The sequence below is a fragment of the Plectropomus leopardus genome, chromosome 12 (assembly GCF_026936395.1).
Source record: "Plectropomus leopardus strain MGB_pleo_1.0 chromosome 12, ASM2693639v1, whole genome shotgun sequence".
Classification (NCBI taxonomy): domain Eukaryota; kingdom Metazoa; phylum Chordata; class Actinopteri; order Perciformes; family Serranidae; genus Plectropomus; species Plectropomus leopardus.
This window is the reverse complement of record NC_142187.1, coordinates 10,489,766-10,505,154: the sequence shown is the minus strand read 5'-3', so window position 1 is coordinate 10,505,154 and position 15,389 is coordinate 10,489,766. Positions and strand designations below refer to the sequence as shown.

Genomic DNA, 15,389 nt, shown 5'->3' with positions numbered 1-15,389 from the left:
AGGAAATGTTCATGTTGAAAACTATACTTTTATAAACAGGATGTGCGGTAATGACTTGTGCTGCGCTTTAAGAGGTGACTTCAAAGAATTTGCGCCATGAAAACTAACTGATATGTGACCTCAGACCTTGCATATTGTAAAAGGACTGATTTTCATTTCTTTTTTAAAAATATTAAGCAGGTAAAGGGGCTATATATAAAGTGGGAAAGTATCAAAACTCTCAATCCACAGAGAAATGCACACAGTCTTAACTAAGAAACTGTGCCTTCACAAAGCCATCAGGACTTCTGTGAATTTGTGGTGTCACAAATGTAAAATCTAGTCTTTTAAACTTGAAAATATTTTAAAAAGTCCCTTTTTATTTCCTTTGGTAAAGTTCTGCAGTATGTAAATAACATCAGCTGACAGAAAGTAAACATGGACTCAAGCGGTTGCCTAGCAATGCAACGCCAATCAAAAGATAAATACTATATCTTTAAAGATAGAAAGTGTCACCACAGTGCCGTTACAGTCATTTCTTCAGCTGCAATAACATTAAAGAGACACCAAGAGTGCAAATGTGGAAGATCTAAAAACACTGACCAATCACAGCAGACTGGGCTTTTTTAGGAGGGGGCTTAAAGAGTAAGACAATAAAACAGAGCATTTCAGACGGAGGGTAAATAAATGTATTTTCAGGCTGACAGTGTGAGGGAAAAAAAGTGTTTTTTGAAAAACTAAATTAATGTATGAACCAACCATCATATGGGACCTTTAACAGCACTTTAATGCAGCCCTTAAAGACTACACCGAAAAGTCAGCTGTTCCACATCAAGTGTGTTCATCCTGTGCCTGCATGAGACAAAATATCCACTGAGTAATCTGGATTTGAGCTCCAAAGAAAACAGGCATGAAGATAAAATAAATTTGCCAACCATTTTCACCCCACTGTGAATCAAATAACACCACTTTGTCATATGCTTAAAGACAAATAAAGAAAAAATATGTGTGATTGCAAAAACTGAAACTGGCACTGTAAAATTGTGCTTTGATTTGCACCCGCATTTTTAGTCCATGGCGTTTTGCATGTCAAAGAAGAAAAGCAAAGGCAAAGGATGGCACAGAATAAATGAAATCAGTCAGTCAGTGGACTAAACAGTCAGACAAAAGTCTTGAGACTGCTGCCAACATCGATCAACATGCTGAATCAAGCAATAAGGGCTGACGAGTATTAATAATGCTGGATGCAACACAAAAGACTGCAGGTGATGTCAGCCACACAGAGCCTAAGAGAGCCCAACAACGAATTTAGGGCGTCACTTCAACTTCAGAATATGATCTCATAGTACACTTTGATAATCACACTTTTTTAACCCCAGAAAGTCATGCAGATGTTTTACCACAGCACATACGTATGTTTGACAAACAAAACCAACAGTTCATAAAATGATAAGATGTTGATTGGTCTATAGGTGTGCAAGCACAGTCTTTTAGTGCAATCATACTGTTTTGTAATTCAACCTGTGCAAAGACCAAATATGAGCAGAACGATTCAAGTGGGTAAAGACATGTTATCATATCATTCTTTGGCGTGCACGACCCCAGTGGGAACAGAGCCCCGAGCCCTGGCAACCTCCTACATATCCACTTAAACAGGACCATATGTGCTGTGCATGGCTTATGTTATTTACTGTATCAACATTATGTTATTTCTCCTTCCATGACTTATGTGTCATTTTGGATTTATGGTGGACATTCCTCACTTTTTAACCTCCACACTGAGGGCCGGGGGAGTGATAGAACTGGGACAGGCTCTGGACTGGATCTCGGCCACTCAGACAGGCTTTAACAGAGCTTAGGGCTGACGGACTGTGGAGGGTGAGACTGGCTGTAAATCTCTGGGCGCTGGATAGATAAAAGTATCAGGTGTTGACAGTCATATAACGGAGACGTGCAATGCGTGTGAGGTTTGGTAATTATGTCATCAATATAACTTTTTATTGTATTTTGAATGGTTATGTGTTTACCCATCTCCCCTAAAGACTTCTCTCATCAAACTGTCAAGCCAGGTTTTGAACACTGGTGCTCTGGAATATGTGGTATCATAAAGCTGACAGCATCCTCCACACAGCACGACGGTTTGTCCAGTGTGTCTACCCTTCAGTGCATGTGCACACAGGTATTAAACATGGTCCTACCTGTTCCTGTCTCTCCAGCCAGCGGTCCACCATGGGGTGATTGGCGCTGAGTGATGAGCGGGCTGTCTCTCTCTGAAACTCTCTCTGATTGGCCCATGTCCCTGCATCCCGTGGCAGACTGCGGTACGTGTCCATACCTTTGCCCTGCTAAGACACAAAAAACAAAGGTGTTTGAAGAGCGTCAGTATTGTTGTAGAATAATAGTTCAGTTGGGGCGTTTTAGGGCGGCTGTGGCTCGTCGGTAGAGTGGGTCGTCCTCTAATCGGAAGGACAGCTGTTCGATCCCCGGCTCCTCCTGGCATCATATCAAAGTATCCTTGGGCAAGATACTGAACCCCAAATTGCTCCCGATGCCACGTCATCAGAGCATCCATGCGTACGAATGGTTACTACCTAGAAGGTGGCACCTTGTACGGTAGCCTCTGCCACCACTGTGTGAATGTGTGAATGTGGCATGTCCTGTGAAAGCGCTTTGAGTGGTCAAAAACACTAGAAAACCGCTATACAAGTACAGGCCATTTACCACTTAGTCCATTTACAAGTTAATGAAGACAGGGTAATTTACAAAATTTGAAATATGGCATGTCAAGAAATTTTCCCAAAACAGGTGTACAAAAGCTCTCAGTGCTTCTGGATGAGCATTTCACATGAATTACTTTTCTAGTCAACAGCTTGTATCCATGTTTACTTACTTTCAGCTGACAAGGAAACTATAAAAGAAAGTCAGGACATGATGCCATATAGAATTGGCACCAAACTCTGGCTTTTATACAAAATTCGAATGCTGTCACTAACGTCATACCCTTTCCATCTTTTATATTTTCCTCGTCGTTCACGTGAACTGCAAAACCTTCCAAAGGAAAATACAAAAAGACCCATTTCCAATGTTTATGTCATCAAGTTTGTCTATAAATTAGATGACCATACGCCATCAAAACCTAATCATTTTGATTCATTTTTCTGTTTTGGACACCCAGATACATACCTTTCTCTCCAGGCTGTTGGTGCCAGGGGAGTGGCGAGCTTTCAGGAAGCCAGCGGTGGTTGACCAGCGGGTTGGATTCTTCCTTGATGGTGGCTCATCTGTTTGAACCCGTGGCTCGTTGCCGCTGAACGGTCCGTTGATAGTCAGCAGGGCGGGGTCGCTGCTGCGCCGGACATGGAGGGGCATATCTGAGAGACAGGAAAGACAGCAAAACAATATTTCGGATATCAAGTTGTAAGAAAGTAATCTTCTTTTCCTTATGCCCCATTATGCTCTGTGAGGAAATAATGTCACTACAACTTTTTTTTTACTTGTTTGTGGGAAAATGCTTTATTGGCAATTTAGAAAACCATACTCCGTGCTGTTGATAAGCCTTGAGACAAGGATTTAATATTATGTTTAGGAATGATTGATATAAACAGGCTGAAACAAATTGTGTTGCTCAAACATTGTGGGCTAATAAAGGCAATTAATCACAGAGATTCCATTATCGTCCCATTGTGGAATAATCTGATTTGTCACTATAAGTCTAATCAGCCAGCTCTTGTTTCTACTTTACTGCCCGTGTATCACAGAGCAGCAGACACTGTGTGGGAACAGCAACATGAGCAGGAGCCTATTGAGAAACACCGGTGTAAGTGGATGCCTTCCATTAAAACTCTTCACTCTGTTTAAAAGTTGCATTGCGTGGGAAGTGGGCCAAGGTCCAAATAACAACTCCAACAAAGGCAGCACACACACAAAAAACACCACAGCATGCACTTACACACAAGACACAATGTTATGACATTTAAAATCTCCCACTTTTAGACCTCTCCAAAATTAAACAGACAGGTCTGATTGGCTGAAATGTACCCAGCAGACCACACAAGAGAGATGGAGTGTAAACGAAAAAGGAAAAATTGTTTAAAAAGTCTTCTTCAGATGACAACGCCAAGTGTCATGTTCCCATGTTCTCTTTCAGGATGTTCTGCTGCTAAGATGTTTTGGGATGGTGGTGTGTGTTCATACAGGAAGTGCTGTAATCTGTTTGAGTCAACAGTTTTTGTTTTTTTTTTTACTTTACTGTGTGTATTGTGAGACTAAATGCACAACAAGATTAAGCATGTCCATCTGTGTCCCTGTTTATGTGTCTATACTCTGATAAACTGATGATGTTTAAGGTCAGTGTGTGTGTGTCCGAACACTTGCACGTGGGTTTGTGTGTGTTTGTGAACTATTACAAACTATGTGTAAGAATGTGTTTGTATTTTGAAATATCTGAGCCAACAGCAACAGTATTTGTTTGAAAACATTTTTGTTTGTATGTGTGTGTGTGTGTGTGTGTGTGTGTGTGTGTGTGTGTGTGTGTGTGTGTGTGTGTGTTCACTCATACACTTGGCTGACTGGTGTTATTGGGTCACCCAGAGCGTGGGACCCTAAGCAGCTGAGCTGTGGGAGGCACACCACAACTCCCAGAAGGCATTAGGGCACAGGACACTTCTTCAGCTTATCAACAGTGGCAAATGCTGTGGACCAATTTAGCTCCATATCCTGATTCTTTCAACTTTTGACTGTGAATTAAATATACACACACACACACACACACACACACACACGTGTGTGTGTGTGTATATATGTTTGTATGTATGTGTATACATATAATTCTTTTTTTTTTGCCCGGCCCTGCGATAGTCTGACGACCTGTCCAGGGTGTACCCCACCTTCCGCCCAATGACAGCTGGGATTGGCTCCAGCCCCCCCGCAACCCTTGCAAGGACAAGCAGTTACGGACAATGAATGAATGAATGAATGAATGTATATAATTTTACCCCATGGCTGTTGGAAATGCTTGTTTCTGATTGGGTTGCACAGGTCTTTTATTTACCTGTTTTCAGTGGTGAGCAGCCAGAGCATGATAATCAATCAAAAAATGGATTCTCTATCCACATCTAGTGATCTATTTAATGGCCTCAGAGACCACATCTACCTCATCCACTGTCACAATGTTATGTCTTTTCAGAAACTTTTGACTGTACATCTGAAATGAACACATCTATTTTTATATAAATAAGCCTTAAGAGTGAACTCAAAAATTAAGGAAAGTTAATATGCAAACACACATTTTTCAAAATATCCAGTATTCATATTTTTTCCCAACATGAACACACTAGATACTTAAAACATAATGACTGTAGTGTGGAGCAGCAAGCACACTTTACAGTTGTTCTCCTTTACAGATTTCCTCTGCTTGTATCATTAGTACTGTAGAGAATTTTGATAACTACGAACACCAAACACAACAGTCTCTCAGTAAATGAAATAAGTCGATCAAGGAATCAAACATTGTTATGCTCCCTGTAACGCAAAATGTGATGATTTGTGTTGCTTCTGTTTCTGTAGACGAATTAAAATGTAGTTAACAAGAACAGAACATATAAAGAAAAAAACAAGTGAAGTTCACAGGCAACTCCTTTTCAACTAAAATGAAGAGTTTTAGCTTTCAAATAAGAACTACGAAAAGCAACACAACATTAACAGCACGGAATTAAAAGAAACTGCAGCTCTTTAAAAAAGGAGTATCAGGGACTGCTTTGCTATATTTCCGAGATAAATTACTAAATTATGAACTTCAAGTATGACTTTTTAATAATAATTGTTGCATTTTGGAAATTAACTTCTCAAATTGGCATCTAAAAGCCTCACATGTTCACAACAGTGGCATCGCTCTTTCATCCGCACTTCCATGTCTGCAGAGGTTTTGAGTTTAACAAAGCCAAGAAACTAACATTAATCCATTTGTGGATTTCAATAGAGCTCTCTGTCTAATAAGCTTAATCACTTCTCTTTTGAGTTTGTGGGCAGAACAAGAAAACTGGCAAAGCCCCACAGACTCCAGCCTCTCTCATCTCATCCAACATAAATCAGTGATTGAAAGCTATTCTCATTAGGCGCACATGAAAAAAAAAAAATCAAATTCCTTCTCTTCCATGACAGACATTTCTCTTAAAATCCAATAAAACCCAGCTGATTAGATTCAGTGTCGTCAATTAAGCGGGGTTAGAATTTATTATGGAGACGGTTAAATTGGACGTAACTGGCAGGTGTGATTATGCCCAAGATTTCCATTTCTTACTGCATATTCACATTCAGCATCTCACCCAGAAATCCAATTAGGAGTGAAGTGACCTCCCTCACACTGTGTGTGTGTTTGTGCGTGCCAGTGTGTGAGATCGACAAAGAATGGGAGGTTTTGGTGGCTGCTGCGTCAATCAATGCCAGTTCACAGGTCATTAATGGATAAGCTATACTGCAACTGGGGTATTTTAAGTGTGATTAAAAGATGCTAATTAAAAAAATAGTTTGTTTTTCACTTTAATTTGTTTATTTGAGTGTGTGTGTGAGTCGGCCTGACCGTTAATTTTTGCCAGCAGGAGACTTTCCCCATGTTTAATTTGAGTTCCTTTTTGTTTACACTTTGGCCAATTGCCTATAATATCTCCTGTTTTAAGATGGTTGAAGGATGCTTGTTGTTAATTCCTTGTGTTGATTGCTGCTGGAGATATTTAAGATTTCCCACAAGTAAAACCAAAGAAGAAAATATGCTTTTGCAAAGTAAGTTATTAGCAAGAAAGTGAGGATATTTTTTTCTTTTTTACCAGTCGAATAACAGGTTTACATTAACCCCAAAAGGGTGCAAATTGAAATTGTAAATATAAAATACGCCTCTTGGAAAAATGCTGATTTTGAAAAAAAACCACATATATCACAAAAAAGTTTTCTATGCATGCATAAAGTGGTATTACAAGGTGATACGAAAAGCTACATTTGCGAAACTGCAATGGAAACTCTTTATCTTTCTTTAACTCTTCAAAAGTTGAGGGGATCATACGTGGCCGCTCCCCCACATAATCGGCTTGCCTTTCCATTATGACTTGCGTATGTCGCCTTTGATTGGAAATAATGATGGCTAAAGCAGTGGCTACAATGGCAATAAACCTGTTAATGTTTTGAACATCAATCGTCATGCTTCTTGGACTATTATTGTGAGAGGAGATGTCGCATAACATCACTCAACAGAAACAGTAATCTCACAATAGTGTTTTATTGACATTTCGAAGATATAGCTTAAACTTTGTGCAAATCTGTAATGGAAACCCGTCTAAAAGTGATAAAGGGTTAAATGCCTGTATCTGGTTCATATTTTTATGTTAACATACATGTGATAAATCACTTCAGAGCTGCTCTTAATGGGTGCACATTAAAATTCCAGCGACATACTGCCAGTATGAACTAAGTGGGCGGAGTTTCCACATTTCTATTCGTGTTGCTCGTGATCACCTAAATGTTTTTTTTTTTTTTTTAAGAAAGTCAGCAAAATGCCACATATACACAATACAGACTAATGAGTACATACTTAACATGACATTTAGTGGTCGAATCCAACACTGTTTCCCTTTTCCAGGCATGCATACACATTAAGTCTCAAAAGGACTTGTTATTCTTACACATCTCAACCTTGGACCCGATCAGGCTACTCCTAACTAATCTCGAAATGCAGAATCTGTGGGCCACAGGACAAATTCTTGGTGTCTGAAGCGCTCTGGTTTCTGACTTTGGTCCAAGTGGTATTGACCAATCAAGTTTAAGTGGGCTTTGGTTACCTGCAATTAAAGAATTTGTGTGGAGAGCGAATGAGGCTGAATGCATTGGCCAAAATGCTATCTCAGAACCCATCAGCTAATGTCTGACAATGGTTTAGCTTTTTCTTAGCTCTTAACTGATTTATCTGCATTCCTATGCAAATATCTGTTTGTAGAGATTAGCCAAAATGTTGTCGTTAGCTTTTTAAAGTATTTGACCTTACTGTAACCAATGATTGGTGCACAGTAGAGGAGGTCTTGGTCCGGATATCCGCTGACTTCACAGGAACCCCTCAAAAATTGGCCCTTCACTCCACCGGCCCTGTTGTTTTCAGACCAATTGCCAATGGGTTCCGAAATGAAATCCTAACCTATTTAATAATTTGAAAGACCTCCTAAACTCTCTGGCACACAAGTATTTTTAAACTTTAAGAAACTCAAATGGTTTTCATACTTAACTTTGCAGGTAGGAGTAGGAATTATGTATTTTTCTCTTTTAGTCATAACTTTCACTTTCAGTGGTTATACATACATAAACTGTACAGAGAGAATAGTTGCGAAGAAAGAGAAACTTAGTGAGACGGTGAGAGTGTGTGTTTGTCTCTATGCCTGTCTGTGTGTGTGCGTGCTTGTTTGCTTCTGCTCATGGTTGTGTGCTAAAGGTTTTTGCTTGATCCAAATTGACAAATCACCTACAAGAGTCAGTTTCGCATCTAAACTCGCAGTAATTACGGCGGAAGAAGGGACTTGGCCGGCAAAACTGCAGAGGTGGACGGGCTCAGCGTCACATTTGATTTAGGAGGCAGCGAATAGAACCAATTAGCCACTTTGGCCGGAGATCAAACGGCTATCTGTGCCTGAAAAAAAAAAGCCCTCCTGTCCAATTAACAGAATTTATGGACAGGGCTAAGGTACCGCCGGGCTGTGATAAGGTAATTTGTTGGGTTTGCTGTATACCGCGGCAGTTGCTGATATTTGATGCTAATGAGGATGACAGATTTGTAATTTAAGGAGTGTAAGAGGAACAGACTCACATATCAATCATTTACTAAATAAATGCTTCAGTTACTGATTGTATCTTGAGATAATGGTCTTAAAACAACCGATGGTCTTCAGTCCAGCAACATACATCTTTGATTTTTTAACTCCTCTAGTGTTGGGACTTACTGGTGCGCAGGGCGGACGGCGTGACCTCGATCTCACTGGCGGCCTGATAGGGTTGGAAGGCCGAGGCACCACTTCCAGCGCTAAGGTCTGCAGCAAAGAGGTCGGGGCTCTGGGTCCCCGTAGAGCTGGCACTGGTACCATCACCCCCATGATGGGGCTCCTGTTCATCATACACTGCTATTAACTGGAAGAGGGAGAGAAAACAAAGGAGACATCATAAGATGTTGAATTTGAGAAACGTGCTGCTTTAGATTTGAGAAAATGCACAGCCTGAAAAGTCAACATGATGCATATTCTCACAAAGAGATGGACTGGTAGAAGGAGTACAACAAATAACTACAAAAAGAAGATTATATTTATATAAAAGCTTTTCTTTGTATTTGACAATAGAAAAGCTTAAAACCCCAACAATGGAAACACACAGTGAGTTAATCCGGAATTATGAGAGAAAATTACAATCACAAAGAGAGAGACGGGGACAAATGAATGTAAGAAACAAGACAGAGGCGCTGTATGCTAGATGTAATAAAAAAAAGAATGACATAATAGTGTGAAAATACCCCCCAAAACTGGAAAGATTTCAAAGGAAAAGGGCATAGGGGGTGATAGAGCAAAGAGAGAGACATAATGAATAAAAGGCTTTGGTTTTTCTGTGAGAAATCGTTGCATAAAACACCAAAAGGTTAAGCAGCATGTGTGGAAATGGTAACTGTGTTACATAAGCTGCTCGCTTATGTAGCTTATGTTAGCAATCTAAGTCATGCATCCTGACAGTCTTCACTTATATTAGAGGGACGGTTACAAGTGCACCAACTTCGTTAAGGTTAAGGTAAACTTTGGGACACCTTTGCCATCAAAGGGAAACACTGAAATATGTCAAAAAGCAGGACAAACCAACTAGCTAGCTAACAATCTAACATTAGCTCGCTATGTAGTTTGTTACAGAGACATCAGAATACTACTAGCAATTTTTTGTTGTGGTTATTAAGAAAAGCACCATAATATATTGAAATAATGTTGGTCTAATATAAGATGATGGTTATCGTAATTTTTTGATCTTTATTGTCAAAGGAAATACATTTGTGGGTTGCCTGTGCTGCCATCTTGCCACTGATTTCGCTCTCTCCTCGGTTGAGAGTGTGCCTCTGAAAAGTTTTACACTTAGCCATACTTCTCTATCCAAATAAGAACTGGGACACCCTATCTCTAGCCATGAATGCACAAAACAAATGGGTAAGTGTTAAGTATTACAAGCAATGGGTGTAGCCTACTGGGATTGGGCCAAATTGCTAAACTGACAAAAACCTGGTGGTCTTATTGTGTTCAAACGCATGAGGACTGCACAAACAATCCAACTGGATATGATGGTGATTTAAGCTCTCCATTTTACGTTCTGACACTGAGGTGCTCATTACACCCAATCATATCCTCTCTTCAGTCAAAATGCCTCGACAATTTCTCTCCACATCTTTACCTTCAAAGCTCTTCTCCCTCACAGATCTGATTAATTCCAGCCTCTACCGAGTCCTTTTATTAGATTAAAAATGAGATTCATGCCGTCCCTCTTTGACTCCCACCAGGCCCTCGAGTGTGTTCAGCTGGCTTCAGTTAGCCAGGAGAAAATGAAAAATCCATCTGACGTTTGCCAATTCAAAGGATGTGATCTAACTGTCCCTCGTGGTGAGATCTGATGTAGAGGCACGATTGTGATAACATCCCCACTCTGAGGTCTACCCCCTGACCCACAGTATCTCACCAAGGTTAAAAATAAACATGTTGAACACCTCAAACATCTTTGAGATATCACTGCAGTTCATCTGGGTTTATTTACATGATCCTGACCCAAGAAAAGCTCTTAACTTAAAAGAAAACTTGACCAAACAGCTCGTGGCAAAAAGGCGCTGAGCAGAAACAGCTTCCTACATAATATTTTAACCTCAGGAAAATACAAAGCAAAGATATACCACATGAGAAAAGTAGTCTCTGTATATCAGTTTCATTTTGCCTCGGAGACATAGATTCTTTTATCTCTGGAGTACAAGTGTTGAGTGTTGAGAACAATTTCTCAATTGGAACCAGTTCCACGTTTATAAGAATGAGTACAGAAAAGGCCCCAAAAGGAAGCATGCATTTAATATTGATAGGGGCTCCATAGAGGTGGCAGGAGCTAAGAATGACGTGTGGGACGAGATGTCGACAAATAAAACCAGATCACATCAAGAAAATTAATTAATGCAGAAAGGAAGTCATTAAATGAATAGTAAACAAAACAGTTCCAGTGGAAGTTAAATCTCGGCAAGAGTTTTTGTAAGGACTGAAAAAATGACCCTGATGATGTCAGACTGGTAGGGACGGTCTAATGAACAGCAACCCAGTCACCAGAATAAATGCTAGCATTGTGCATTCCAACAAACTAGATATGTTACATTTCTTTGTTAGCTGGTGGATACAGTGAAACTTTATGTTTCTTTATGTATCTGCTATACTGTTGCTAACATGTCATGAGATTTACACACAAAAACATCTTTTTTTATGGATTTTTATGACTGAGCAGTCAACAGACAATATTTGTTGCATTTATAGCAGTAGTTCAGTGAAAAAGCATTCACATTTCCTCTGCTCCTGAAAGCGGCGGTCCTCACTATTGACTTTATGCCTCTGTGCTGTAGTCATGTCTGCCACCTAGCAGAAAATATCTGCCGTTAGGTAACCATTCGCTTTGCTTGTTTTCAGTTTATTTAGGAAAACACATCACTTTTGCTTTTAACCAATATTGTGTGAGGGGCCACATATAATATACTTTAAAGGTCAAGCCCAGGGCCATCTAAAATTGGTTTGAGGTCCACATTTGGCCCCCTGGCCGTACTTTGGAAATGCCTGCAAAATAGGAATCGTAGGATCCAGTGTTTTGGTACTTACTACTACTAACTAGTTCCTTTCATGTCTTCCTCTTGTAATGCTAATGCTAAATTTTAAGCTTTCATATTGTTTCTTGTCATAAATTAGCAGCTACAATAACCTCTGACTTCGCTCTTCTCTCATGAGGAAGCTACAATGGGAAACACTAGTTTGCACATTTGTTAACATCTATGACTAATTAAATATTATACAGTGTATTTGCTTGAATTTTTGTGCCTATATTTCTGCACTTTTCCCGCTCCTTAGAGCATAGATAAATTTAATGTGTTCCACACCTTACAAAGAAAACATTAGCAGAATCAGAAGTGGTTATTTTTAACATGCTGCATATTGTGTTGCATGTAAAAGAGAGGAAACCACTGCACAGTAGTGGTCTTTTACACCCCACCTGTTGTTTGTTACTGAATAAGAACAATTTGGGCAACACTCTTGCACTCTCACGTAATAAAAAAAAAAAGCAAACTCTTACAGCAACAATCTCAATAAAACACACAACGTAAACATTTACAAACTAAAAGACACACATATACATACAAATATGACCACGTTGAAAGAGAAGCATAAGCACTCTCACACACATACTCACACAATTACATTACGACACAGAGACACCCATACAATTCATTAAAACACACACATACTTGCACCATCCAAATCCAACTACCAGTTTTCCAGCACATTAAACCTTCATTTCAGCCACATTTAGCCTGAGAGCTGTGGAGTTTTATAGCACGCTGGACAGGCTCCCTGGTGAGAGTAACAGGCTCTTCAGGGAAACACACACACACACACACACACACACACACACACACACACACACACACACACACACACAAACACTTGTACACATTTACAGACCTCAAGACTCATTTTTCCCATTAGGCCCTTTACATAAATGTGCAGACATTTACTTCAAATTAGAGCCTGCGTCAGCCCGGGGCTAATGTGTACACACAGTAATGGGGATAATAAAGGTCAAAGGGCGGGAGTGAGGGTTGTGGAGGGAGTGTGTGAGACTGTGTGTGGGTGACAGAGATGTGCGGAGGAGAATGTGAGGATGAAGAACAGCAAGAAAGGATGAGGGGAAAAGAGAGAGAGTGAGGCAAAGTATAACAGTCGTGTCTGTGTCTGTGTGTGTGTGTGTGTGTGTGTGTGTGTGTGTGTGTGTGTGTGTGTGTGCGCACGCGCGCGCACGCGTATCCTTAAGTAAGACTCATGGGAGAAGGCAGTGAGACAAGCTCTGTGTTTGACAGTTGCACACAGGAAGTTTTATACAGTATAGACATGTGCGCATAAAACACTCTGCTCTTCCCTCATTAAGGCTCAGTTCAGCCAGAACAGCTGAGTCAGCAAACCCCCTTCCCTCCTTCTGGCCTGCTCCCTGAGGACACCACAGAAGAAGAACCCCATGTGATTTTACAGCCCATGTGGTTCTTATTACGTGGTAATCAGTTCAGCTGCAGAGTGCGCTGTAAATTTGGTAAAGCCTCAAACTCTTTAGCTGATCTGATATCATTAAAAGGTAGAAACAAGCAGTGATAATCATCTATGTCATAATTACAGCAGTATGCAGTTTGGCATATGTTTTTGTGAAATTCTACATTCCAATAGACTTTTTAAGATGCACAAATTTCAGAAGTAATGCAATTTTGGGCAAGATCTTAATAGCATTTCTACATTTCCATACATTTTTTTCTCCTCAGAATGTCAAAGAGTTATAATTATCAGAATATTATGTTTCTACAACACTGCCTCACATTCTTTAGCTTTAGAAATATCATGCTGTTATGCCACCTCGCCATTCAGTATAAAAGGCATGATCGTGGAATGGGAGGACGGATCTTGCCTTCAAGCCATTAACAGAGGTAGAAACAGCGCAGAAAAGAGGTATAGGTAAAAGGAACAGCCCGCAAAACGGGATCACGAGTATGTCGGATCAGTCGGAGTCGCTTTGACTAACTCGAAGAATAAAAGTGTCTGCTAAATGTGTAAACAATCAGGTCTGGGAGCTCCTTACCCTCCAAGCAGAAAACAATATCAGGTGCTGTATATATAATATATATGTATGTTATACCATTGTTATTGTTTAGAAAGACCAGTCCAAGCATATGTTATGTATCATACTAGAGACTGACGCTGTTGTGTTAAATATCACGTCAGTCTCACTTTTGTTTCCACAGTGCCAACATGCTATCTAAACAATGGAGTGGCATGATGTCACTGTTGTTTGATGTTGTGTAAAAATGCAAAGGCGATGTAAAGACGGGACTTCATAACAGGCCTATAGTAGAAAGGGCTTTTGACAACTAGAAAAGGCTAGTTTTCCAACAGGAATCCCAAAAATTCCATATTATCTAATTATTTAAAGCCAAAAGCAGTGGATAAAATCATTTGCATTCCACTGTTTTCTATACAAATTATGTGGGTATGATCATTTGCTTACAATAGTGATTACACAGTATATCCATATGCAGATGAGCACACTTCACGCAAGATTTTTTTTTTTAAAATAAAAAAAAGAATGCTTGTTAAGACAAAAAAACGTGAATGGCAAGCAAACAAACTGGTTTTCACCTGAAGTGAGTTTTTCCTTCATTGACTACACATCAATGTAAGTGAATTTGCCTGAGTGTAAACATCAGAGGACACAGCTGGGACTGACAGAGGCTCCCTAAGGACTTCATGCTGGTTCTGTTGGATGTCTTGTTGAGTGAATTGTTGTCTGTGTGTGCTATGATACAGCCCCAAGTCAGAGCTAATTGCTGAGGTTTGTTGACAAGCACGGCCCTGACCCTGCCATGGGAGACCTGCTGCCACCCATCATCACTCTCTCTCTCACACACACACACACACACACACACACACACACACACACACACACACACACACACACACACACACACACACACACACACACGCTCAAAAAAAGAGGACATCCAATCAGCAGGGTTGGTCTTCCCTGAGGAAAACAGAGGATGTGCACAGCAAGATATGGGTGCTGATTGGCCTGTGCCAAGAAAAGCTGGAAGGTTACACAATTTAAAATGAACACAAACTTCTTCTTTGACATAAATCATAGCCTTTTACACTTCAGTTATGGCTGAAACAATAATTTTCCAAGCTATTTGTTTAGAAATTACTTACTGGAACATCAAACAAAATATTTTGATCACAAGTGAAGCTGTCCACATTTTATGCCTTGTGACCAACAATTCAGAAACCCCAGATGTGAACTAAAATTACTTGCAGTTGTGTGGCACTGTGAACCAGTCAAGTTGCATGTACAATTTACATCCATGCCAACGAAAACATGGATGCCTTACACACATCTTAACCCCAGCAGCACAGATCTCTACAATCAGCACAGTTTCAAGGTGGACATCAACATTAACGTCACAAATTCAGTATCGGACCAAATGTCTCCCTTGCTGTTCCTGAGCTATGACGCAATGGCCAAAGTGATTTTGCATAATATTATGATGTCATAATAATGTTGAACATTGAGATTTTGTCATGATT

General features: G+C 40.0%; 1 protein-coding gene across 16 annotated transcripts in view; it reads right to left on the bottom strand.

Moving 5' to 3' along the window:
- The window catches only part of LOC121951641 (partitioning defective 3 homolog), a 315,087-nt gene that overhangs the window by 187,715 nt on the left and 111,983 nt on the right, over positions 1–15,389 (bottom strand). For 11 of the 16 annotated variants that reach the window (XM_042498044.2, XM_042498042.2, XM_042498045.2 and 8 more), the window contains exons 3-5: positions 8,952–9,135; positions 3,163–3,350; positions 2,178–2,324 (exon numbers count right to left, since the gene is read on the bottom strand). In XM_042498044.2, the coding sequence (XP_042353978.1) occupies positions 2,178–2,324; positions 3,163–3,350; positions 8,952–9,135 (519 nt within the window). The remainder of the gene's footprint in view (positions 1–2,177; positions 2,325–3,162; positions 3,351–8,951; positions 9,136–15,389) is intronic. The other 5 variants (XM_042498056.2, XM_042498052.2, XM_042498043.2 and 2 more) reach the window with 1 other exon arrangement.